The sequence below is a fragment of the Rissa tridactyla genome, chromosome 5 (genome assembly GCF_028500815.1).
Source record: "Rissa tridactyla isolate bRisTri1 chromosome 5, bRisTri1.patW.cur.20221130, whole genome shotgun sequence".
In the NCBI taxonomy this organism is placed as follows: Eukaryota; Metazoa; Chordata; class Aves; order Charadriiformes; family Laridae; genus Rissa; species Rissa tridactyla.
Window position 1 is genome coordinate 81,304,317 of NC_071470.1, and position 27,384 is coordinate 81,331,700.

A 27,384-nucleotide genomic window follows, 5' to 3' on the forward strand; every position below is an offset into this window, starting at 1 on the left:
TCTTGCCAGAAGCACAAAGAATGTGTTTCTCCTTCAAACTTTTCTTCAGTGACCCCTCTAGAACCAAAGACGCACCTCGTTTCGCTGCCCGGTGCAAAGGACTACCTGCTGCAAGGCAGGGCCTTGCGCTTGGGTGGCTGGAGCGCTGGCAAATCGACATACTTAGGAAATAAATCCCGAGAGGCTCATTGCCCTCCTCCTCACCTGCGCGCCCTGCCATGCCCACGCCGACAGCGTTTCGCCCGGGGAGGGCTCTGAAGCACCCGCACCTCCGCGCAGCGCCAGGATGCCTAGCAGCTCTCATCAAATTAAAAACAGACAGCAGAGCGGCCACTGTTGAAAGGGAAATGTAAATAAGATGGTCAGCCTAAGAAATGAGATAGTTACCCAGGAAGGGAAAAAAAAAAAAGAGCATCTTGGGAACAAATGGTAGGGTTCCAGGTGATATACTCTATACAGCCCCATAAAACATTAAATTAATAAAAGCCACAAGGCCATGACAGCTTACTGCCAGTCACAAACTCATCCTGACTCACCAACAATTTACTTGTCAGGTGATGGGGGAAATTGATAATTTCTGGGTTTTTTTTTTGTCTTGGTAAATTGCTCACCCTCTGACCACTTCCACCGCAAGCCAGAACTGTCCAATTCTGAAGGAAACAGGTTTTTTTTGTCATAAGGCACGGGGCACCTCTGAACTGTGTTTTATCTTCCCACAGTCGGACAGCCGTATTGACTCATCGCCCCTGTGATTGACGTTATGATGGGAAACAGGCTTTTGAGAGCTCTAGCACATTACTTGGCCAGTAAAACGTAACTTAACACGTTATGAGAGAGAATCCCGAGCCTGGTCCTAATTTGAAGTCTCCTGAGGTCGCTGGTGCTCAAGAGCCCTGCATCATAGCGGCTTCCACGCATCAACACAGCGAGTGCAGTCTGCTGTAAATCAAAGCTGCTCAAAGCAGATGCTATTAAAACAAAGGACTGGGCACACAAATAGAGAAAAAAAGAATAACCGATTTTATTTAAAGTCCTCTTAGTTTCTTGCCACATAGCGCTCTTGGAGAAAACCCCAGAAAGCAAACAAAGAAATAGAGCCTAGACATTTATTTTTAAACTCACGAGACAATTTTGGTTTATGCAGCTTATCACACGACTAGCATTTTTCTTCACAGAAAATGCACGCATCTTTTTAGCCTTCAGATAATATTTTAAGATTATTAAGCATCTTTGAACTTCCTGTGAAAATCTGAAACCACAGATGGAAAAAACCTGAAAGATAATATTCTTGCAGCATAAAGCGACGCTTTCCACAGTGCCTCATGTCCGCCGCGAAGGATCCAGCTTGTGCCTCAAACCAAATGTCTGCTCTATATTTAGTTTTGCACAGTCTATTGTAAATCAGTACATTTTGGTGGTTACCACGTGCGCAGTCCCGCAGCAACAGTTTGGATCCATCGCCACCAGTTTCTAACACAGAAAATGGCTAGCGTGCGGCCGCAACATGGATCGCAACAGCTTTGAGCCTCAACGCTCAGCAAAGAACCCCAAGATTTATCAAAAACTGACAAAAAGGACCCCACGGGCTCCCCCATGGACCCCTCAGGGGGCGGCTGCCCCAGGCCGGGTCAGGAGCGGGAGGCTCAGGGGAAGGTGGGGGGCAGCCGCCCACCCCCCGCCCAACCACGAGGAGCCCCGAGAGCCGCGCGGGTTGTTTTAATTACGCCTGTTCGTTGTTACCGTGGACTAACACATCCCCCGCGTGTCGCCATCGGCTCTGTGGGGCTGATTTCACGCCCCGCACAAGCCCAGCCGAACCCGGGCCGGGGACGCTCCTGCTCCCCGGCCGACCGTCCCGCGGGCGGGCCCCACTCCGCCGCGACGCCCGGGAAGCCCCGCCGTCCGCGGCCGCTCCTCGCCGCTGCCCTCCGGAGAGGAGCGGAGCGGGGCGGGGCGGGGCGGGCCCTGCCGGGCCGCGGCGGAGGGCGGAGGAGGGGGGCCGGCAGGGCCCGGCCGGCGGTGAGGCGAAGCGGGGCGAGCGGCGGTCCGCCGGGGAGGCGTCCGGGGCGGGGAGCGGGGCACGGCTCGGGCCGGCGGGGGGCGGGCCGCGCCACACAGGCGCAGAGGGGCGCGCCCGGCCCCGGCCCCCGCCTCAGGCAGCGCCGCTGACGGGCGAGGAGGGCCGGGCCGGGCCGGGCCAGCCGCGGCGGCGGGCGAGGGGCGGCCACTTCAGCACCGCCCGCGCCCGCTCGGCGGCAGGACGGCGGCGCCGGGCCCTCGCGTCCCCCCGCCGCCGCTTCCCGCTGCCCCATGGCGGGGCCCGTGCCCCGGGGGCGCCCGGCCCTGCTGTTGCTGCTGCTGCTGCCGCCGCCGCTGCTGCTGCTGCTGCCGCCCGCCGCCTCCCCGTCCCCGGCGGGGCCGTCGTGCCACGGCGCCTTCGACATGTACTTCGTGCTGGACAAGTAAGGGCCGGCGGGGACGAGGCGGGGGGGGCGCGGCGGGCCCGGCTTTTGTTCGCGGGCAGCCGCGAGAGGCTGAGGGGGCTGCGCGCGCCGCGCCGGCCGTTACGGGCTAACGGTCGCCGCGAGGGGCTAACGGCCGCCGGGCTCCCGGAAAGTTTAGGTCGGCCGCCGCGGCCTGGCCGCGATCGGGGGGAATCGGTCCCCCGGCCCCGTGTGCGGGGACGGGGTGAAGGAGTGCTCGGGCGGGGGCGCGTTCTCCGAGCGAAAGCACAAGGGGGACGGTTTTGAGCCCCAGCCCCCCCCCCCCCCCCCCCCCCGCAGCTGGGGATCACCCTGGTTTTGGGGTGAAAGCAGCGGAGAACAGATCGCCTCAGCACGGCCCGGCTTTCCGGGGGGCACGGAGCGAGCATGGGCCGGAGGGGGGGTGTCTTTTTCACTAAGGGGTGCTGCTTAACGCACGCGTTTTGCCGTGCCTTAGCCCCACAAATCCTGACGGAAAGCACACGCGAGTACCACCGCGAGCGGGGGTTGCTGCTCACTTGAAGTGATCCGGCAAGCAAACAGTCCCGTATGGTCTAATTGCTCGCCGAAATTGTCACCCTTCCTTGCCTGCTTTCCGTAAATAAGGCCTACTAATGTGCTTTTTTTGTTTTTCTTTCCAGATCTGGGAGCGTAGCTCAGAATTGGCACGAAATATTTGATTTTGTAAATCAGCTGACAGAAAGATTTGTGAGGTGGGTTTTGCTCCTTGTGACATCTATACTGCTGGGATATGTTGAAAAAAACCCAAACCAATCCATGCTTTTATACGCTCAGTAGATGTGTTTCACAAACGTGTTAAGAGTTCAGCTTCTAGTGCCCAAATTGCTGAAAAGTATTGGAAATTTCTACTTCGTTTTCTCGTGTTTGGAGCTCAGTAAAAAGGTGTCAATATGCATCTTCAGATACTTAATCTCTAAAACTACTCTCGGATGTGATTTGATTATTTTTTTTAACTTTTTTTTTCCATGAGCCACATGCCTTGTTTTTGTTAGAGTATTTGTACGTTGCTTTGAGAGATCTATAGAAAGAAGGCAATCTGAATACTTTTCTGTATATATGTAAATACGCGGCGCATGTCAAAAGTATCTTTCAAGATCAAATGCACAGGAAGTTTATGTCACGTTAACAGTATATTTGTTGTACATGTATGTAATCAACTTTGTAACTGGCTAGCAGTATCGTCTGGCAAGTATTGCTGCCACAGAAACGGCTGTTGTAAATACTGGCTAACTGTACAAACAGCTGAGGGTTTTGCTTTTAAAGAGAAACAGACTAAAACAAAGGCAGCCCCCCAGAGACTCAGACGTAGATGTTGCGGTGGTTTTTACTAAGGAAAATGAAGTGCAGCGGGCAGTTATAATCTTGGCTTGCTAATAAAGGGATACAAGAAGGCTTGCATAATTAAATATTGCTTACCTTCATCTTGTAAAAAGAAAATCTTCTGTAAACCGAGTGGGTGACACATGCTTTTGAAAGTTATTTTGTAAGCTCTAGAAAAAAAAAAAAAGAGCCTGAGGATACCGAAGCAGCACTTCTATTTTGTGAGTGGTAAAAATATGCATTTGCCCCCACTGAAAGGGTGGGGCTTGTTCAGTGTAAATCTTGCAGTTCGTCATCTTTTACAGCGAAACAACGCTCCCTTTTGCAACAGTTGTTGTGTCGTGGTCTGGCTGCATTATCTGAAACGAAGCGATCGAGTTGGCGAGGTACTCTGCTGGCCTTTCACACCAAAGGAGGATCGATTATGGTGCAGAGCCAGACACTCCAACCTATGAGCCTCTCGCTTCATGTGCGGGTGCTGAGCGCTCAGCCTGATGTGAGGCAAACCCTTCACAGCATGGGGGTTGTTGGGCTCTTGTGGGAGCCTGAACAGGACATCCCTGGAGGGGCTGGAGTGCCCCTGAAGCTTTGTCCTGCCTTCAGGCCTCAGTACGCTTTCAGAATAGGGCATGGAGTCCTTCGACCTTCCCCTCTCTTAAATGGAAAAGAGTAGTTGTGGGAAGAAGGCAAAGAACCACTTGGTAGCAGTTTCCTCGAGCCCTCACCTGAAGAACTGATTCCTGGCAGTGCATTTGCTCTCATGTTTGACTTGTCTGTAACATGCAGGTTTGCAGTAATAGCGCTGCGTGATGACTGGCTGGGTTCTGAAAGGCCTGCGCCTGACAGGGCTGTGGGGTCTAACGGGCGCGTTCATACGATCCTCCTCCATCGCCTGACTGCTGGGAGTGTGGAACAGAAATGGCACGTCTTGTAAAGAGCACGCTTTTGTGGCTGTCCTAAAGACAAGTTAGCTAAATCGTAACTTTGAGGTTATCATGCACCGAGAGTCGCATCGCAAATAGGGAAGTCTCATTACTTGGACGAGGCGGTGATGTAATTACCGGAGATTGGGATTGCAAGTACTTGTTTTTTGTTTGGCAACTGCTTGCGGCGACTAAGAAGACTGATAGTCCCACGGTTTAGATTATGAATTAATTTAGAGCATCTCAGATTTTTGCATGCAGAGCCTTAACAGATAGACTACAAGACTGGATCTTGAATCCAAGATCTGTGCAGTGCTGTGCTAAGACTTGCTCATTACTTATATTTCCATGACGTCAATAATTTTAAGTTGCATCGTTGACCTAAGTGAACTGAAGTGTATGGTCATACATCTTTACAAGTGTTATGTCTTTGCTAACATTAACCTGATTAATTAATATTGACACACCTATGCAATGAATTATAAAATTACTGAATATACTGAAATTGTCATGAATGAAAATTAAAAGCAGGTAGGAGTGATGTTGTTACAACTTAACTTAGGTAAGTTACTGTCTTGGGCTTCCAGAGCATCAGTGCTTATGCATTTTCCGCTGGTAGTTGGATATAATTCCTCTTAATCTTGTTCAAAGAGACAGGTGGGCCTCTTCAAAAAGAGACTGAATTCCTTAATAAAATCAGTTCTTACAGTATTGCTTTTTATAATGACGTTTCCCTGGATATCTTTATGAAAGTTGATCTTAAATGTCACAACTCTGTGTTAACAATGCAAAAACATGCTCGTTCTGAAAGAGTTTGTTGTGCTCCTTATTTAGAGATGAATCAGTCGGAGGGCACTGTTTTTTTTGACCTTGATGATTTTATGAAGAAAAAGCAGAGTTTGAAATTCTCCTTGTGTCAGGATCAACCTTTAAGAACGGGAAACTGACTTTTGAATGTGTCCACATTTAATACCCCGGACCAAGAGCATATCTTGAGCCTATATCCCTGACTTATTTTTACACCACTGACCATGAAAATACAAAAGGATGCATTACCTTCTGTACACTGGTAGATCACAAGCTATGAAGTTCCCTTTTAGTTGGGTCACATGAGGTGTGAGCTGCTAAGCTCAGCACGTCTCTATCTGGAGTCTAGTCACGCAAGAAAGAACAATTTCATTCTCATGGTACTTCATTCTCAAAGCGTCTGGGTAAGGAGTAGGTGGGCAGGAATCCTTTCATTCCTCTCTCACTCTGGGTTTGTAGTTTAAAAGTATGTTCTTTGGAAGCTGGAGGATAAAGATGATACTAGTGAAGCATGAATAAGTGAAATGCTGTGCATCTGTACATTTCTCTTCATTTGTCTAACATGTATTTTTTTTTTCCTCTTTCCTTTTTCTAAAAGCCCGAAGATGAGACTATCATTTATCGTGTTTTCCACCCAGGCACACATCATTCTGCCATTAACTGGAGACAGGTTAGTGCGCTGCTTTCTTAATTCTCCCTCTCCCTTCTCCCCGCCAAGGGCTCTTATTAAATCAGAGGAACAGTAGCAGATACCGAACAATAACTGATACCTTTAAGTGGTGGCCAGTCATAAAGCCTCTGTGCAGAGCTGGATTAATTTTGGGAACATCTCAATGGATAGCCTAGTAAAAAAGGAAGCAGAAGAACGATGGGAAATAAATTCTCGATGTGAACTCCGGCACTGCTTTGCAGAACAACTACGAGTAACGTTTTCATCTCTGTGTTACTCTGCATCTTCCTTGGCACAGCAGGAGAAAGGATTCTTGCTTCTACTTTTGTAAGGCAATGTTTGTAGATAAGTCTTCAGTATTTTTTCGTGTCTAGGTAAGGCATACAATGGTAAATGAATGTTTCCCATCATCTCATAGACGGTAGGTATTTCATTTTGTATTTTCAAGCCATGACTTCAAAATCGGTTTTAGACAGTGGAGTTGGTGCTGCTGCAAAGGCGCGAGATCTTTCTGGCACGGTGATGGTGTATGGATGTGCCTGAACTCTTCCTTTTGATTCATGTTTTCAGAGGCAATGGAATGCAAGGCTGCTCACTCTAATTTCTGAAGCAAATAAGGATTAGGAGCTATGATAGGGCAAGGATGGGGGGAAACAGAAGGAGAAAATGAGGCAGAGAAGAGGTCGTTGCAGAACTTAATGTTAAAATCACAGGAATTGGAAAACTACGTTGTGGAATCAGTGCTTTCAGCAGAGGACAGTTGCAGTATCCTTTCAGCGTTGTCAAAAACAACACGACCTCCTCTCTCTCTCCCTTCTGTCCAGAAGCTAACCGCACTGCACAGCTGTTGGGATTTTGAATGTGTGCGTAAGCCACTTAGGAATCATTTTAATGAACTGTGGCAGGGTGGAAGTGAGGTAGTCCTTCCTTTCTGCTCCCTTTAGTAGAGTCAATACAAAGTATGGTCTGACATAGTCAGTTAGCTTACTGTGTGGGGTTTTTTTTTAATATTTTAAATAATACATAATAGCAAGTACAAGACTTACTGAAGATATCTGTCATTGGCAGCAGATAAATGTGTCACGCTACAGAAATGCATGCTGACATCCTAGAAATAGGATGTTTAAAGACCCAATTATAAGCCCGTCCTGTTTTAGCATTTAAAAAAGTGGTCTGACTTGAGAATGGCCAGGTTCTCACTTCCCCCCACCCGGACTTGGATGCTACATCTGCTCTCTGCGGGGAGAGACAAGGTTATAAGCCATTTTTCCAGATGGCTTGAGAGAGGTCAGGAGAGGACGCTTAAGCCTGTTCCGAGGACTGCTGAAGTCAATGAGATCCTTTCTCTCCGTTTCAATAGGCCCTTAAATCTCTGTCCGTGGCCTATTCCTTATCAAGCACGCAGAGTCTGCCCTGATAGCACAGAATGCTTGTGCAGAACTCTGGAACCCCGCCACGGAAAAACAAGCGCCTTTCTCTTTGCGTGTGTGTGGTGCACTGTAAGCCATGGAAAGAACCGTGTTTTTTTCAGAAGCCTCGTTTAAGAGCCCTTTTGAGTTCTCGTGAGTCCCAGTGAGTCTTTGAACTTTTCTTTGTGGGACTTTTCTTTAATGCAAGGTTTGCTGATGCTTTTGTGAGCATGGTAGGGGAAAGGAAATTACTACCCTTATTGTTTAGGAGGAATTATAAGGAGAACGAAGGAGGAGACGTTACTAACTGTGACCACATGTACATAGGTAAGAATGGGTAGATACAGTTGGAACAGCTGTCCTTTTAAATATTAAAGAAGTCAACAGATGAAAATGACTTAGAACGCCTAACTCCCATTGTTGCAAACAGAAGATGAGGTTGCTAAGTACAGTGCAGTTTTGGGGATGGGTGTGTATGTGTGTGTGTGATTATGAGATATTACGGCCCTGGATTTTTTTATGCCCATTTGGGACTTGCAGGGATGTTTTTCCCCTTGCTTATTCGCTAATTTGCAAATGTCGGGAAACCGCAATTCAATCCCAGCAGCTAGTTCAAAGTAGGGAGGTCTTTTTTGTTTTGAAAGCCTTAGGCTTCTGACTGTTTGTCCAAAGTTCTTGCTGGTTTTTACTGCATAATAAAGCTGTGGATATAAAGAAACCCAGGCTATAGGCCCAAAGCCCCCAGATTACCAAATATTTTGTGACTACGAACAGTGCTATGTGAATAACTCTGGAAACAGAAGTCACTGTTAACCACAGTACACACAGTGCTATAATAGATATATAGAATAAAAATAACACCCAGATGGAAAAGACTTCTCGCAATGGTTATATCCCATTTTCGAGATACATGTTTCCCCTGTGAAGTTTAGCTGGAAACTATATGCGAAGTGGTAAACAAAGATTGATGCATTCGCATTTGGGGCTCAGTTTTGCTGCTAGTTTGGAGAAGCGAGTTGTTTGGAAAAGTGGATACACTTACGAATGTCATCCAGATGGCAAAATATCTTCATTCTCTTTCGGCCAACCGCATGCTGGCCAGCAGGATTTCAGGTTTCTGTAAACCTCCTTCTGCAGCGTTTGACCAGCGTCCGTGGCCAAGACTAGCCCTGCTAACTCTGCTTAGGTGAAACTCCTGCTGAAGCTAAAGAAACATTATATTAATTACGGTGGAAAAGTAGGACACTTAAGTACCTGGTACATGACCAACGGTACCTTACTGTGCTTGTCCATAGTCTGTTGGCATTCACTCACTATTCCTTTATTGCGGTGACATGCAGTCTAGCAAGACATTCATGCATTTTGAGCCTCGGTCATGTGAGCTAACCCTGTGCTTCAGTTCAAGAAGCTTGCCAAAGTAAAGCCATCTGCGGAGAGCATGTTCTGCTGAGCGTATAAAGTACAGCGAAGTCAGCCACTTACGTGTTTTCCATCTGGAGCCTATGTAGGATGCCTAAAGTTTGAAGCAGAATAATTATTTTAATTGTGCTGAGCCCTTTGTAGTATTTGAGAGGTGTAGAAAGCAGGAACCTCCTCCAAATTACGCATCTGAGGAGACTGATGTGCAGGGGTTGCTTTCACCAGTACAACAGTTCTGTTTGTTAGGGATGTAACCATCCCTATTTTTGTTAAAAAACACTCCCCCCCGCTTCGTTTCACTAACAACTTTGTGTGTTTTCTTGTTATTATACTTCCTGCTTAGCAGCAAAACCAAAGTACCTGCTTTGTTTGCCTTTATTTGTTAGAGATGAAGCATGTTGCCTCGCAGGCACATAGCCTCATTCCTGACGATAACTATAAGCTCATTGGGAATCACAATTTCTCTGCCAGTGGTCACGCTCTCAACACACTGAAAAGCGATTCAAGATTCCAGCACTTCAATAGGTAGAATCCGACATGGAAAAGAAAGATAAGATACTGTGCTCCATCCTGAAGGTCTAAGAACATCACTACTTAAAACTATATAGGTGTTAATGGAGACTCAGTGTTTCATACAAGGCTAGCTAGCCCCTGGTCCAACCGAATCAGCGCAACCTGGGGCTTATGTGGCTATTTCAGCTGGTTCTAACCTCTGCACCACTAATGTACCAGCGCAAAGGTTACTCCTTAAAAAAAAGGCAAGGATTTGAGTGGTTTTTAAGATTCAGTTCTCAAGCGTGCTTTGCTTTCTAGCAAGTATAAGCCTTTCTTTTTACACGTTGAAGATGCATTTATTTCCTTGAAGGGAAATGATTGTCCTTTTCTGTTGAGTGTGCTTTCAAAGCCAACATCGCATCTCTGAGAAACCAAGATGGTCTGTGCTTTGTAAGCGGTCTGTAGCTTTATTGCTGGTTCTCTCAAATGGTCGTGTGGTCTACGTCCTGCTGCAGAGGAGGGAAGGATTACCTCCCTGCCACTACCAGCGAGTGCCGGCTGTGGCCCTGTCTATGCAGGGAAATGAGGCGATGCCTCAGAAACCGACCACTTGGCTGCTCACAACACTGTTTTCAGCATTGTGACAATTAAACTTACTTAAAGCAAGAGGTAATACTAAACAGTGATGAAAACAGTACCTGTTGAGTTGCCCAGATAAAAGCGTGCAGCCTGGTGCGACAGAGCTCGTACAGAGAAACCTCTCCTGTAAAGCGGTGATAGGTGCCTTGGCATAATTTGAGCTTGGACAGTTACACTTAGACCTGAAAGCACATCTGAGCTGTGGAGCATGCTCCGGTAAGGAGAGGTTGCTCCGTTGTAATTTATGTTAAATCGATTTCTTCAGTTGTTTGCAAAGCTGGGCTGCTTTGTAATCTGTCTTTACTAAATGGTTTCAATTCTAAATTTAGTTCTGCCTTGGGGATGCACCGAAAGTACAAGACAGGCTCAGGGTAGACTTTGGCCCATGCAGGGAGCAGTGTTTGTAGACAGGCCTCCATCTCACGGGAGTTGGCACAGCCTGCCTCGCAGCAAACAAGCCCTCTGCAGCCCAGGTGTCCAGCGCTGTCTCTCTGAGAGGGAGCACGGCAGAGCTCCCCGGAGAGGTATGAGGAGTGGGTGCTGCTGGAGCTGCCACCAGAACCTCTCCCCACCTCAGCCGGGCTGGGATTACGCCTGCAGCCCCTTCTTCATGGACTAGCTAAAAAGAACCCACTGTGCAAAGTGACAGAGAGCTTGTAGCCATGGTTGTGTTTGCCTGGCTGCTTCTGGGAAAAATTATCTGAAGTGGTTACAAAGCTTAAAACAGAGAACAGACAGGGTAGCTATTAAAATCTAGATGTGCCTTTTCTAAAAAACAGAGGTGTGATGCAGCGCATATGCTGAATAGGGGAGAGATATTAAATTTGTACTCATTCAGCCCAAACACAGGCTGCAAGTTGCTGATTTTGGTTTGCTTTTTCCGCCTGTCTCCCTTGTCTGACTTGAGCCATGGAAACCAGTGGCCCTTCAGCCTTTATCACTGTTACTGAACTGTGCTGCGGCAGTGCCCAGACACCCAGACTGAGGTCATGGCTCTGCTATTTCAGTACAGATGAGTTTTAAAACCAGACCTTCTCTGTGGATTTTTGTGGCTACAAAAGGCGATTACAGAAGCTAGAGAAAGGAGAGTTTTGAGAGTACTGAAGACCGTGAATGAGGGCTTCAGAGTGCTACAGCTAAAGGACTAAAGAGAGTCCCCCTTATGGAAACGGCTCAGGCTCCTGTGCCCACCCTCCAGACTGGCTGGGTGCAAGTTTTAGCGTGACTGAACTAACCTCTCCTGCTGTCCGGTGGGGCCCAAAGCCCTGCGCCCACATTGGCCTTGTGACATCTGGACCAGGAGCTGCTTGTACCTGACCAGCTCAGAGCGTGGGTGGAGCTTCTTCGCATCTGGCTGGGCCTGTCTCCTACAGATGTGCCCCGAGGGAAAGAAAAAAGCTCACGATGCCGAAGATTTTCCTGGAATCCCTTGTAGGCAGAGGCCTGGAAACACCAGAGATTTCTGTGTGACCGGGTCGCAAGACATTTTAGATAAATAAAACTGAACTGATTGTACAAAAGCTATTTTTGCAAAATGAAATCTGTTTCAGAAAACTGGGACTTCAGTTGCTGCTTGTTTCTTGGCAGCAGAACGCTAACGCCTGTGATGTGCTGCCACTCATTTCTGGCAAGTACTAAGTATGTGGTTTATAATCTGCACTCGTAGATAATCAGTTTCAAGTTGTTTCTATAGATGCTGAATGTAAAATATTTGGATCAAACAGATTGTATTATCTTACATAACTTGTTCTCTTCCATATATTCAATGCCGCATTACGCTCTTTTTTTTTTTTTGCTTTACCTTTTTCTTTTTTTTTTTCTTTTCCTTCCCCCCCTAGTTGTATCGGTTCATCCTGTGATTGGGAGCTTATTACAGTTATGGATTGTACTTTGGAACAGAGCTTCTAAACATAGAGGAAGCCCATCAGTGGAACAAATGACTAGTGGGTGGCATTCAGGCAGAGCGGCATATGCATTCTTTCTCATTTGGTGCGCCCTAAGGAAAGCTTTCACGCATCCTGCAATGTATTTTCCCTCCGTCTCCTCACCCCTGCTGGTTTCCTCTTTGTCACCTATATTTGTTATAGTGTTCTATATATTCTGGCCCAAATTTTTTCCCTACTTAGTTTTTACTTGTCCTTTCGTGGCACAGCTTTACGTGGGCTTCACTGGAACTTTGCTTGCCTAAGAGTTAAGAACTTCCAGATTTGATTATTTCAGTAAATTCTCTCCACCCTTTTTTCCCCCGTTCATGCTGATTTCACTGGAAGTAATTCCTTTCGTACTACCTACCAGCTTCTCCAGTCTAACCATCATAGTTAAGTGAGGATCTCGCAGTCAAAGATGGATTTATTTAAAGGCCCATAAGAAATCATGGCACGATCTTATATCCTCCTGTTATAGGATGTAAGTGAACTGCGATCTGTGTAAGCGTGATGTCTTGTCAAAGGTCACACAGAAAGGTAGCAACAGCCAAAAATGAAAAAAACTATCCTTAATAATCCTAGTCCCTTTCCTTGGATACAAGACTTGTCTTGCAAATGTTGCATTTGCCTATTGATACTTATTTTTTAAGGGAGAAGACTCTTAATTATTGCAATTCTGTCCTACCCCATTAAATACCTGCATATTGGCCTGGAAGATTTCTCTAGAAATTAGAACTGCTGTTTTAGGGGATTTCTTTTTTAATTGCAGTCTGGTTGGAAGTGAAGTTGGTTTAATTTAGCAAAGTAGATTTAGTAGAACAGAATTTCCACTGGGCTATTTAATGCTGAAGCTTTGCCGCTACTTTGGAATATCTGCTCCATCTGAAACATTTTGCTCGATTCTAGCTCTTTGACTCACTGAGGCATATTGTGTTATTTAGGTCTAAAATATCTGTTACCACAGTGCCGCTTCCGTTGTGAATACAAAATCTGCCTCCACATGGTACCTCAGCTAAATGCTATATTTTACAGATTTTAATGTCATATCTCCTTTCTGACAAACACTAATTTTTCCATCAATAAACTAACCCCTTGCTCCACTTCACATCACACTAACCGTCTTTTACCTTTTTGTTCTCAGGGAGAAAATCAAGAAAGGTCTTAAGGATTTGGAGGAGGTAAAGCCAGCAGGTGACACATATATACATGAAGGATTAAAACAGGTAGGTTTTACTCGTCTCTTGCAATGAAAGTATCCTCTGTTCTCACCCTTTGGATAGCAACAACAACCTGTAACATAAACGAATTGATTGCATGCCTCAGTCTGTTACACTCAAATCTTTTTGGTTTCCCAAGTGGTCCCGAGATCGCCCAGACCCTATGCAAATCCCATGCAGAAGATTAGCCATCACGGAAAATCGCCATATGGAATTTCTTTGACTCGATCCTTTGCAGTAGAGAGCGGTTCTTTGTCGTGAATTTAACAGCTAACACAGCATACCAATTACATGGTAAATAGTCACATACAACTCTGTAGGGCTCCAAGTCTAACAGTGCCTTCTAGAGCGTGTGCTAATGGAGAGTTTAGCGCACAGATCAGCATTTTCAAGACAAACGGCCTTAGTTTTGCACTGTCTTAATTACTGAGTTCTCAACTGCTTTTATTTTCCTGAGACATACAGTTAAAGTATACTTTGTGATTGTACTGAAAGACTCAGGCCCTGAAGGTGAGGGTTAAGGTGAGGATCTACGCTCTTGCTGTTACGGATAGAAACTCAGTTTCTTCCTTTCTGCCTGTGGAACCAAGTTTGTAACGGTGATTTGTGGGCTGAGAAGCTAGGTAAACAGAAGTTTGTTGCCATTTAAAAAAAATGTTCAGTTTTAAGCCATTCTTTGTATAATCTTGGAACCTACTGACTGGCATTTGAAGTCTGGGGGGTAGCAAAGGAAACCTTGTGGTGGATCTAACGAGAAGCGAGCTTCACAACTAGGAGAGTATCTGTCCTGAAAGAATCAAGCATTTCCAAGGGCTGATCAGCATAATGACCCCAGCACTTTGCAGATGGGCTCGCTGGTGACCGGAAAATACTGATGAATGATTTCCTTGGTAGTAGTGAGTTAAAGGCGGGCAGGAGGAGTGTCACAAGAGGTGGGTTTGAAGATGAGGCTGTGTTGTTTCAGATGCTGTATTCACTTGGAGGATACATTTTGGTTAAAAGTTCAGGTGTAATTTTAAGCTGGATAAATATTTTTTGTTTTCAGGCCAACGTGCAAATTGCGAAGCAAGGAGCCTCAAGGTTTTCTAGTATCATCATTGCATTGACAGATGGCAAGCTAGATGGTCAGATTCCCTTGTATGCAGAGAAAGAGGTGAGCGCAGGTGAAAATGCGTGTTACATTCTGCAGAATTTGTTGTTGAATGAAAAAAAATGCTTATTCCTCTCTCCTCTTCTGGGGCAGGCACAGAAATCCAGAGAGCTGGGAGCTAGAGTTTACTGTGTCGGCGTCCTTGATTTTGTACAAGAACAGGTAAGAACATTACTATCTTAGATTACTAGGGAGTACCTTGTCACAGGGTTTTATCTAGTTAAGTAATACAGAAGTTAATTTTACTTACATTAGACAGTATAATATCTCCTCTGGCTCAGGAAGCAGACACTCAGATGCGTACCTAGACGTAATAGAATGTGTGGGTGTCACATACGTTGCCGAGAAGACCCCCTCGGAAATACCCTTGCTAACTGGTAGCTGCCAGCTGGAAAGGAAAACCCCTTTCATTAAGACGGCAACCAGATTAGACTACAGGTCACGTGAACAGAGTAGCTATAGACAAGCTTCAGGCCCCATGTGTAACAACCTTGGGAAAAGAAAAAGAAACAAGAATCCATGTCCTTCGTTGGCTGAAACCCCTTCCAGAGTTTCTCTGTCCTAAAGAAGGCTGGAGCTACTCTTGTACCGTGAAAGTGACTGAAATGGAGAAGTACAGAAAAGACTCTTTACTATAGAAGGCTCTTTAATGGAGGGCAGAGCAAACAGAGAAGGTAATTCTGAAAAGAGTTACGAAATCGTTGCCAAGATACAGGCCCTAGAAGGTTTCTTTAGCATGGTGGTTTGACACGATGGCTAGCCGCTGTACTGTTTTGTTAGTTGCAGTAGGTTGTAGGAAGTCCTCCCGTTTAGAACAGTCATAGCTGCGAGGGAAATAAAAATTTTCCTTCACTTTGCAGAGTTGATGGGAGTTGTTTTTAGACATGCATTTACATTTTAAGGGTGAAAAGCAGCGTGACGAATTTAGTTTGCGAAACGATTCACATGTTTGCGTGTGTTTTCTCTCCAAAGCTTGAAAAAATTGCTGACACGAAAGAGCAAGTCTTCCCTGTCACCGGAGGATTCCAAGCACTTAAAGGGATAATCAATTCTGTGAGTATCAGGCAATAAGCTTAACATATACTCAAGATTACGGCATGTTCTCCGCTCCTACTTACTTTCTCAGGCAGAATTGGCTCCTAAATCAGTAATTGCTATATATTAACTTCTCTCCTCCTTATCTTAGAGATGCAGTTCTGTAAATTAACGTTGCCTGCCACTCCTGCAATTATTCATGCTCAGACTGCGTGTGGAGTTTGAGGACTCCATACAAGTGTGGTGAATTTGAGGGGGATTCATTGAGGAATAGCTGCTATAGGTTTAGTCTGAAAAAAAAAGTCGGTTACTCCAGGAGAGTTGAGAACAACTGGTTAAAATCATTAGGAATGAGTGCAATTTAGGAATCGCAGAAATCTTCATATACAGAGAAGCATTCTAAATACATACTATGGCCTTGACTTTCACCACTTGTTTTCCCAGTAAGACTTTCAGTACTTTTTTTCAGCATGCCACGAGAATCTCCCATCGGTGAGGTGAAATCTTTTAACCGATTACTGTGATTTGCAAGAAAGCATCAAAGCAAGAGGAACATTTTGGTTGGGATGAGTAGCTTGACAGTATTTTAGCTGTGCATCAAGAAGACACCTTTGGTTGTGGGGACCTAATTTATTTGCCTCATCATGAACTAAAGGCTTTGTGTTCTATGCAAAGTTAACACAGTGTAGGCAGCACAAAGGAAAAAAGCTTACTGTCAAAAGGCATGTCAAAACCACTAATGAAATCCTTTTTCTGAGAGAGATCCCACCATAATTCATTTCCCTTTCCTTCTTTTTTTTTTTTTTAAATAATGAAAGGATACTACTCACATACAGGATATTATGCAGTCATGAATTTATCACTTCCCTTGAAGAGTGTGTTTTTTGTGGAAGTTAATGTCATAATGAAACACCTTATTTTTCTTCTTGTTGCTTAAAATAAATGTAATTTCAGAATCCTCCTTGCACATTCTAAAGAGATAGAATCAACCTTTTCATGCAGTGCCATTTATTTTCCTGAAAAGAGAGTACACCCCATGTGGTACTCCTTTTTTAAAATCTCATTCTGTGCCATTTTAAAGATGTAAAAGAATCAGTTTTTCTGCTAGTGTGAAATGATGCAACATTGAAGCCACTAGTGATAGACTTATAAATAAGAGCTGAATGTTTAACCCCAGTTCATTACGTGAAGTTTCCAAGGATACTGCATATCAAAACATGTATGTCAAGATAGAACTAGATAGAGGGGTAAAGACATTTACTTTGGGAGTTTCCCCTCCAACAAGGGTCACTGGCCTGCAGATTGGACCCTTCCAAGGAGTCAGGTTTCTGCACTCTTCTTGCTCTTCGGGGAAGCAGCAGGAGTACGATCGCTTGAGATTGCTGAAGAGCTCAGCTTGAAGAATCTGTAATTCCAACAGGCAGAAGATTAGCAGAAGTTGTCCCATTAGCCCCCATTCTCAGCCACGGTACTGTTGGGCAAGCTTTGGCTGGTAGTAGTGCTAGTCTGCCTCTTTTATACCTCCTGGGAGCTTTCAAGCACCTTCACTTTTTTTGTGGACAGAGCAAGGGAAGTTTTTCTCGTAAGAAGTGGCAGATGGTGTTTGCACAAGCCTCAATCTGGCTTCTTCTGGCACTTGTGAAAAGCCTGAGTGTAAAAATCTCAAGTTTGTGCCTATTGTAGCTGTAGAGCAAGAAAAGACGCATATAATGGCAGCACACTGTTTGAAGATAACAGCTTAGAACCGACAGGGACTCTACTGATCAACCTTCCGGTACGCTGTTCTACAGCTTAAATGCCTTGTCTGCTCCTTTAAACTGCGACTGAACTCCCGACTTGTTTAGGGCTTTATTTAACAGACTGCAGCTGGAATAGACATTTCAACACTTGGCTTACTGCATATTTCTGTCCATAACAAGACTCTTATATTGTGGGCGTCAGGGCAGTGGAAAATGTTTTTGCTGATTAAAAAGGGAGAACGATAAGGCCTTTCTGATACGAAACGCATCAACGGACGTCAGTCTTACCTGCATCAGTGTCATTTGCTGGGCTAAGGGATTCAGCAGCAATGGTGAACGCTAGAGGCTTGAATATTGACTACAGCTTTCTGAAAAGCACAGACCCTAACTGGAGTTTCATTTGGCTGTCAAGGCATTTGAAACTCTCCTTTTCGCTTGTCTAGTAAGCACACTACATGTATTTGTTGGAAGCTGTGGGAGAGCGATACCCTGCCAGGGTCCCTGTTTTACCACAGAGGGTGAACGGAAGTATCCACAGATAGTTGTGGTTGGGTTTTCTTTTTTCTCCTCCCCGCTCCCCCCTTTTTAAGTGCATGCGTGGTGGCTATATCAACATGATTTTTTGGTAAGCTGTAGTTGTAGCTCGGTTTTCTTTGAGGGGGTTTTGACTGATTGTGACAATTCATTCTCATTGCATTGTGCAATTGATAAGCAGATCTAATTGAACATGAAATAGTCAAGTTTTCCTTTTTAGTCACAATTATAAACCCATTTTGGTTTGCAAGTTAGCTAGAGAATACAGGCTCAAAGAGACACTGTCGTAAAAGGGAAACCTAATTTCAAAACAGCTGAAAATGAAATACCCACATCACAAACATGCAGAAGTATTGCTCCAAGTGTGGTGTCAAAGGTGCAGTTGTGAAACCCTCCATGAACGCTGTTGAACACTTCTTGTTTAGAAAAAATACAGTGTTTACAGAAATGGCAGCAACCCAGCAATGAAAACTGAAGCAAATCTACAACACAAAACGGTTCAGTAGGAACGGTCCGAGGACCTGCTCAAAGCCTCTGCTACAGTTGTCTCTGCTGGACTCACCTGTGAAATTTTTTGCCTTCTACGTTGTTATACTCCTAGCAAATTCCAGGGGAGCTGAGCGATTACTCTTCATTTGCTGATGGAAAAAGAAGTGATGAGCTGTATCATAGATTATCTGTTAGTGCCTGCCTCTGCAGTTGTTTGAGGTCTAAGCAGTTAGACCAATTTATTTTCTTTGGACAGATACACAAAAGATCTTTAATCATGGCCAGCGATTAACATTCAAGACACTTGAGATCAGCATGTAGAGAAAACCCATCTCAGATGTTGAAAAGCTTGCACTGTGTTTTGACCACCTCCTTAGTTCAGATAAAATCCCAGTGAAGCGATGAAGGATTTAAGCACCACTCTGTGTTCTTTTGTGTTTCTGTTGAGTATTATCAACTAAAGATTCAAAACTCTGTGCAGACTTCTGTGAAGAGGCAACTCTTTTGTGAACCTGGCATTGCTAATATCCAGTTTTACAAAGTAGTAACTCAACAGCATTGTCAGGCTAAATAAATCTAAGCAGAAGTCTAGAGCTTAAAATAAAAGTGCTGAAGGCAAGTTATTATGCTATCAGAACAGTTTACTGATGTAGTTTGGCTGATAATTACAGGGAGTATGGCCTCATGAGCAAGGCATCGCAGTGTGAACTCTAAGGGTCTGGGAGTGCACAATTTATATCACCATGTGACAGTTTAGTACTGTATAAGAAAATGAAACCCATTCTTCTTTCCCTCCCTATATATGCATTTTTTTTTTGTGTGTGTGTGTATCCATTTCATAAAGAACTGTTGGGAATTTATCATTTACCTTGTTAGATCCAAGTCACTCTGTCATAACCAAAATAGCACCTTCCTACCTGTCTCTGGGGGAGTGTTGAGTCTAGAGGCAAGACAGTATCTTTCCGAAGGCTGAAGTTTCTGTCATGTTCCCATAACACTCTGCTGTACATCCGTATGATGTTTTGCTTCTGATTTTTCCTGTAATTTTTTCATATTTTTCCCGCTCTCGCAGCACATTTCTGTGCATGTGCTTTGCACAGTTCAGCAAATCTGAATCGCTTTTATGTGCCATATTCTGAAAAACAAAAGCAGTGACAGATCCCTGCTTCCCCTTTCGCTTTAGCAAACACAAGTCCTGCTGATTTGTGAGTGAAAGTTGTCTGGTTGTCTCTGCAGGCAGAATTGGGCAAGCCTTGTGCCTTTAAAAGTTATATAAATGGAACTCACTTTAGTAATATTATTAGAGTGTGACAGTTCTAAGTAGACTTGAACACATTTTTATACTAAAGTGAGTTGGCAGCACTTAGTACAGGAAGTTAAAATATATTTTGTACTTAAGAAACCCCACAAAAAGTTATCAGATAAGACTACAGGAACTGATACATGCAGAACTTAAGAGGAAGTAGTCAGTTTAAAAAACGTTCAGTCTGGAATTTTTTTATCTTTAATTATTGCAAAATTTCCTAAGACATCTACTTGAGGATTAGAAATAAAATTGTTCAGCTTTCTTTTTGTGTATTCATTTTACAGATGCTCAGTTTTCAATTGTTCATTTTATATGGGAAAACCACCCTTAAACAAAAAAAATAGATTAAGAAATGTAAGCTGAGCAATTGCATCGCCTCGAGCACCTTAAACTGAAGCTAAATTGTCTGCAAGTTGGCTGAGCTGCTCAGAGAAAATCCCTAACCCTTAGCAGAGTTGTGAGTTAGTCGAAGAAAAGTTGTGATTTCATAGATAATATTGCAGCAAAGTAAGAGACTGGTTAAGCGTTGAACGTCAGCATGGGTCTGGAGAGACAGGACGGGTAGAGCAAGCTGCTCACCGCCTGCGGACAGCCCCCCGCAGCTGTACCTGGGCTACTGCCTTCAGCCCTGCAGGTCTCACAGCAGGAGCCGTACTAACAAACACGGGAAGAAGCTTAGCCAACAGTATCACTGCGAGGGGAAGGGGACAGCGCGACAGGAAGGCGTGATTCTTGGAAGCATAGAGCAATACGTACATCAGTAGTTCTTTTCTCAGGCGGGGCTTCTTTTGTGTTAATGCCTGCACTGAAACGAGCAGCACCGCTTGCTGCGTGGTACCTTACCCCACACGATGAGATCTCTCAGTATCTACTCAAGTATCCACCTTGGTGACAGGGTAACCTGGGGGAGAGGAGACAGCGCTTGGAGGATGTGAACTGCAAGGCTGAAGTGGAGTTGCTAAGAACCGTCAAATGAGCGTACCCAGGAACAGTAAAATTGAACAAAGGATTAAATGCATCCAGGGTCCTTCAAAAAAAAAATTCATAAAATACTGCGTGGCAGACTGTAGGTAAAGCGGTATAAGCAGGTAGCGCTATAAAAATCTTACTGCCTAATTGTAAAAATTCGTTCCAGTAAAGCTCTCGTGGATGACAGAAGGATGTCTGCTCCAGCTGTAAAGAACAGTCAGCAAAATCCCTCTGGCATTCAGATTCGTTTGAGCACCAGTGAAGGATATCTATTGAATATCCATGGGGTTTCCATGTCAGTTAGATGCTTCCTGTATCAATCGCTGTGTATGACAGTGCCTTCCTACCTTTACGTTAAATGAATTGATAACAGCCAGATCAGCGGGGCCCAAAGGGCATAAAATGTACGTAGCAGTGGCACACTCAACAGCTCTCGATACCGGACAAGTCACTTCTCATCTTGTGTGTGGTGACAGTCATTGTCACTACACCTGCACCCCAAAACCTCAGCAGAGAGGGGGGCCACGCGGGCCGTTGACAAGACCTGGTGAAAAGCTGACTGGTACGGCTTCCAGCCTAGCAAGAGAGGCACAGGGAGACAGGTAAGCCACCCACGTTGGACAGCGAGTTGGTGCCAGACGGGGGAAAAGAACCAAGTGGAGCAAGCGGTAGTCAGTTAGGGTGAGGTAGGCAAGAGCTGTTTCCTGGGAAGAACGACTTTAAGGCTCAGTTTGTAAAACTTACTGCAATGGCTTTACAAAAGCGTGCTCCAGCCTCTCTCTGTGAAACTCTGACACCTTCTGCACTAGAGATGCTATCAGCAGCACTTCCTTGGTCTGACCTGGCTTTGCAGTGGGGTGATAGCGAGTTATTAAACTCATACGAGTCAATCAGCATCTCCCACCATTACCTGCTGTAAGGCAACCAGAAATACTTATGGAGAGTGGGAAATGTACAAGTGCAACAGCTAGTGCTCCAAGGTGAGACGTTCTGGTAAAAGCGCAATATCTCTAACGTGAATGTTTATGGAGCCTCTTCTGGCTAAACTGCTCTTGTCTCAGTGGCCAAGTTGCAGCTCGGTTATGGAGTAATAATCAGGGACTAGGTTATTTTGAAGTAGTCTGTCCTTCTGCCCTGAGCCAGGTCGGCTCACCAGAGTTGAAATTCCTCCCTAGTCTACCTTGCTTTGAGTACGTTCAGTCCGCTCCCCTCTTTTTCCCTAAATGATGTCCCTCAGCTGCAGATGAGGGGAGGAGGGTCAGCCAACTGACTGCATGCTGTTAAGATTTTTCAAGAGCAAAATCAGCTTAAACAGTTCATTATCAATTACACATCAACTTAATTGGATCATTTCCTGTAGGAAGAAAATATGCTCAGTTTATGCCCTGGGAATCCAGGAAGCAAACTATTAAACATTTAAGGAGGTGGGGGGAGGAGACATGCAACAAGTTATCATTAAAAGAATTATTCTGATTAAATCAGTCATCTTCTTTAATCCCCTTGGATGGTCTAATATTCAAGCTGCACTGGGTGCAAGGTTTAGAACTAACGCTGTGCTATGTTTCCGTGTGATTGAGTGAGACTGAGTAGATAGTTTTGGGAATTACTGTATGTAGTTGTTAAAAGGAATCAATGGCCTGGAATAGAACGCTTTCTGCTCTACCCTTCACTGCTGTGCAGCCCTTAATTTGACATTCTCTGACATATTACAAACCCTATAATGTTCTCCTGGAGAACAGAGAGCTTGATAAGGCAGCAGCATAACTGACACGGTTCCAGTTTGGGTGAGCACGCATGTGCCCTGTGATTTGGATGTGATTTGTCAGCTATCCCTGCATGGCTATCAGTTCCGTTACATAAGGGATGCTGTAAAACTTGCTTCAAACGAAGCAAGTCTAAATGAAATCTCATGTTTCCTTAGTGATAAGTTTCTTCTTCGAGCCAGATTTTCCTTACTAATTTAAAAAAAAAAAAAAAAAAGCCCAAACAACTTTTTTCCTGTTTTGGAAAGTAACAGTTTGTCTTGATTCTTATTTACATTACTTGATAAGTAATGGGTTTAGGGTTGTTTTTAGTAATTTGGGGGTAGAGGTTCTGACGCTGTTAAGATACGCATCTCTTACGACCCTCAGTTTTGTCATCCACATTTGGTTTACTCAGTGACTGCAAATGAGGTACTGCTTAGACGTTGTATAATTAGAATATTCTCACTAACCTGACACTGCACCAGGCTTCTCTCTGATGGTTATTTTATGCAAGACCATATGTCTCAGGGATTTTATTTTTTTTCATTTAGATAGGGGACAGGATAGCAACCTTCTCCCCCCCCCCCCCTCCTTACCCTCGCTCTTTGTCTGAGGCATTGCTGAGCGGTGTCAGGAAGCAGCTGCAATTGGCAGCGAGCTGTAGTTAAGAGCACAGATGTTTGGCAGCAGATAGAGGTAGATCTCATTAGGTATTAACTGCTGTAGTTCCTTTGCCGGGACTTTGTTGGAGAGAAGCATCGAAATTGTGCTTCCTATGAAAGCATGTGTTTCATTCCAAGTTATCTTGAAGCGATTGTCTTTCATCTGGTGTGAGGTGGTCCTGTTGCCTCATTGCTTTCTGCACAGATGGGGGAAAAAATGGGACGTGATAAGGCTTGCTTTAACCCAGCAGAGGCATATTACCTGGGAGTGACCCATAGACATAGTAAGGAATTTCATTTGGCATGTGGATCCCATGTTTTGGGGTTAGTTTTTTTTTTCCCCCCATACTCTTTTTTCCTTGAGGTCAGATAATGACAAGGACCTTGTGGCACTCTCTGAAAGAATGGAAACAAGCAATTAACTTCAGGGAGTTTAAACACTAGTTGCCATATGGAGAAGGTGGCCTGTCTAAAGCCTAACGGGTGCTGTGAAGGTGCTTCTGACTTAAAGGTCTTGACTATGATTAAGGTTACTCAAGTGTAATCACAGAAATCAAGGGCTCTACTTATTTTCTCTTGTAACCTGCTCGAGGTCTTCATCTTTAAAGCCTAACTCTAATATAAGGGGGCCCAACTCCTATTCAGATAAAAAAAAGCAACAACTCACGAGTGAGAGAAACCTGTAATGATACCAGCGTACGTACAGCCTAAGTTTTTCACCACCCTGATTTCACACACGTATTCGCTTTTACATGCTGTAAGGATCAATGAATTCAATATGACAAGTCCTGATCTATGGACAGGCAGCATTTCATTCTCCAGAACAAAAATAGCAAATGAATCCATTATGCCAATCAAACACCTCCTGCTTTACTTCCATTTCCTTTTTACTGTCTCAGCAATAGTGAAAAAAAAGGTTTTAAGTTACAGGAAGAAAAAAGGAATAAAGCTTCCAGTAGTACTTCTAAATGACTCATAGAAAAATAAAAACACATGGAAACATGGGTTAAGCACAGTTCTAATTCAGCCAATGAGCACAAATGAAGCAACGTAACTTTAGGAACTAAACTAAGCATCTGCGTGAACTCAATTTTGATAGGTTGTGCTTGACTCACGCTAGCCAGCCAGGCTGGGAGCCCAACCCAGCTTGAAATGACTAAAGCAAACAATAGTACAACACTGTTTTCGTTACACGTTTTCCTGAAGAGTCACAGCTCCAAGCTGGGCTGAAGCTCAAGAAGATACTGACTTACCAGGGAAGGGACTGACTCCAGAGCGTTGTTGCACAGGCTCAAGATGGCTTCAAGCAACTCCAACCCAGAACTTCTAGAGCCCGTTTACACACACTGCAACACCTGTGACGGCACGCAGCTCTGTTCCTGGCTACCAGTGAAACAGCGGCTCCCCCAGCCCTGGGTGTACAGGTGTGGGGCGTTCCCTCATCAGCAATTAGTGGAAGCCAAAAGGTAGAGGCAGTCCCCAGTCAGGAAAAGGCTGACAGAACTGGGGTGTTACAGCAGACCGTCGAAAGAGACTTTGCCTGTGTGCACAGATCCAACTGAGACTAGTAGCGCTAAAAGTAGTTTTAAATGCGCTTACGTTATCAGGGCCCTCTCGGACACTGTTTTGTGAGTTAGCTGTAGTGTGCGCCAGCTTCCCTTCCTGCCCCGCTTGGTTCAGTACAGTTTATCGAATTAAGTATGTGTGTTTTGCAGTAACAGTTAGAAGGTTGTAGGTGGCTAACTTCAGCGTGTTCACCGCTGTGTGGATCGAGGGCGGAACTAAAGGAGATGCAGGTCTTTGTGATGCAGGTTTCACGTTTGACTGAGAAAGGCGCTTGGCACAGCACGTGAAGAAAACCACATCCTCTCTGCTTGTCATGCTATGAACATGGCTTCTGCAGTTTTAATGATGTTTGCAGTTTACCGTAGTTCCTAAATCTGCTTTCCTTATGGCTGTTTATATTTCGCTCGCTAGGTGTTGTGTTTAGAGCATCCCTAGAGAAAACGATGAACCCCACATTTGGAAGGGAAAGAGGAAAGAAAAGGGGGTGGAAATCTGCACAGGAAAGCCGCTGTCTTGAGTTTGCTGTTAGACTAGCATTTAAGGGTTTTTTTTAGTGCTGTTCTGCCATCTTTCCAAGTTGTGCAGCACACATTTTGCACTGAGCGTACACATGACTGCCTGGCTGCGTATCAATAGGCAGAGCTCCAGGCGCAAGCTCGGAGCGCAATGAGCAGGAGATAATACTGCTGTAAATATATTTTTGCACGCGGAGCGTGGAGGTTATTATATCGCACTGTCAGCATGTTTTGCTACACATGAGTATAGCAAATAAGATCATTTTTTAAAGGTGAAGGATTTTTTCCTCTTTAAAACTTGGTGCTGGACATAGCAAGTTAGATGCATTTCTTGTATTGCAGTATGTAACGCTTTTGTTCACGGAACCATATTGTCTTCCCCTGGAAAGAGTCAAGCCAGCCTGATTTAGGATCGGCATCCAGTGAGCAACGATGTAGACACAGAGTTGCATGTTTGAAATTGAACCCTAGCGAGTCAAGGCCACCAGCAACTCTGGAAATCCTTAGTTGAAAATTAGTAGTGTGCCAAGTCTGATCAGAGTGTGTCAAAGAGCTCTCTTCCTCCAGCACTTCACAGTTACGCTAAGCTTTTTACCAAGAAGCAAACACCTTACACATCCATACATCATTTTCCAGTGTTAGAACAGTAGACTTGAAAATCGTGGTGGTTCACTAAAGAATCCAGCTGTGCTGATGACCTGTCCCAAATCCCGAACTCAGGGTACAGTTCTGGGGAGGAACAGATGCCGTGCGAGTTATGATTCATGGTGCTGACTGCTGCCAAAAACTTTTGAACTGTATACTGGGACTAAGCAAAATCAAATGGTGCCGTGAAATAAATTGACACTTAGCGTATTTTGTTAATTGTCGATGTACAGTTGGGTTGCTCGTGGCTCGTTACTACCGCATTGTTCTCACAATTTCTTGGAACATGAAATTCATTAAAGTGCTGGAAGGGAAAGTTGTTGTTTTAGCCCGTGTGTAACACTGTGCCGCATGGTACAGCTCTGCTCCGCAGTATGTTCTGAGCGGATGGTAGTCAAAATACTTAAAAAGCTGCAGGAGCCGTACTGCTGTGCTGTTTAAGCTCCGAGAACCTTTAAGAGGCAGCAGCAAGGGTGAAAAGGGAGTCGAAGCAGAGCCGGGCCTGGTCTATTAAAGAGGTACTGAAAGAGGCAGAAGGCACGTTTTCCATGGGAAGAAATGTTTGCATAAAGCACGGGCAAGATGCAGGACATGGCAAAATTTATAAACAGAGGTGGAGTTTGCAAAGACTGCAAAGACTATAAGCACTAGTGAGCCTCATCTTGTTATTTGGCTGCCTTTTTGCAATTTATTGAAGGGACATCTGCCTTTTCTATGCTAATGTAATTGTTTGCGTAGGTGTATTGTTTCTGCAGCTGAAATCTAACTAAATATCAATCTGTTTTTCAATTCAGACACCTACAGGTCAGAAACAGACAATGTTTCTGTAAAACATCTCTAATTGAATTCAGTGTTTCATTAATGACAAAAATGCTAAACCACTTTTTTAGGAAGAGGGCTGTGAAGTTTGTCCCGCGAGCCTTCGGGAACCTTCTAGTGGGAAACACATAGAAATCCATGCCGCTGATAAAGACCAATATGGATTTTAAGTACTAGTTAACAATCCGGTTGTTCAGAAACAAATTGTGGTAGGTGAAAAGTGGTCCCAAACTGAAAAGTTGATAAAGCGGGTGGTCTTTCTGCAACTGCTTTAAGAAAAAATAACATACGTACTTGTTTGTGCCTGAAGAAGGTTAAACTTACATGGAACACAAAACTGTGGCTTGTAAGCCTCTGCGGAAGCTTGAGAGTGGAGATAGGTGACAGTCGGACAGTGTAGGACTTCACGAGAAGAGCTGAACGACAGTTAGCTGGTTCAAGGGCTAAACAGTTGGGTGCCGACTGCTGCACGCTTCGCTGCTGTTAGCGAGCTGAGGGAAAGCTGGCAGCAAGAGTTGAGGACGTAGAGACTCCTCTAAAGGACAGAGCCTCCCAGAGCTGTGCGCGTGCCAGATTCTACAGGACTGTTGTGGAAAAAGAAAAGCTTGTTTGGCCAAATGGAATCCCAACGTATGCCAGTGAGTTCACATCGAGGGTGAATTTGCTTTTGAGTGCCCATGGGATCTCTCAGATGCCTTTGTTCTGATAACTTCTGCTTTCGGAAGTATTCTGAGATGATTAGCTTGCATTACTGAGAAGTGCTATGGAAACTGTACACTTAATAGCTTTAAGATGTGATTTCACCAAGAGCCTCAGAAGCTCTTCTGCCTTCGGCCAACCCTCAGAAGCTCTGCCATGCATTTTTTTCAGCGCTGAGCATAA

At 44.7% G+C, this 27,384-nt stretch overlaps 1 protein-coding gene across 1 annotated transcript in view; it reads left to right on the forward strand.

The window, feature by feature from the left end:
• Nucleotides 1-2,182: 2,182 nt before the first annotated feature.
• ANTXR2 (ANTXR cell adhesion molecule 2) overlaps nucleotides 2,183-27,384 on the forward strand; it is a 101,171-nt gene continuing 75,969 nt past the window's right edge. Inside the window, exons 1-7 of the mRNA XM_054202124.1 lie at nucleotides 2,183-2,462; nucleotides 3,125-3,196; nucleotides 6,153-6,224; nucleotides 13,253-13,334; nucleotides 14,374-14,481; nucleotides 14,572-14,640; nucleotides 15,451-15,531. Coding sequence (XP_054058099.1) covers nucleotides 2,311-2,462; nucleotides 3,125-3,196; nucleotides 6,153-6,224; nucleotides 13,253-13,334; nucleotides 14,374-14,481; nucleotides 14,572-14,640; nucleotides 15,451-15,531 — 636 coding nt within the window. The 5' untranslated portion in view covers nucleotides 2,183-2,310. The remainder of the gene's footprint in view (nucleotides 2,463-3,124; nucleotides 3,197-6,152; nucleotides 6,225-13,252; nucleotides 13,335-14,373; nucleotides 14,482-14,571; nucleotides 14,641-15,450; nucleotides 15,532-27,384) is intronic.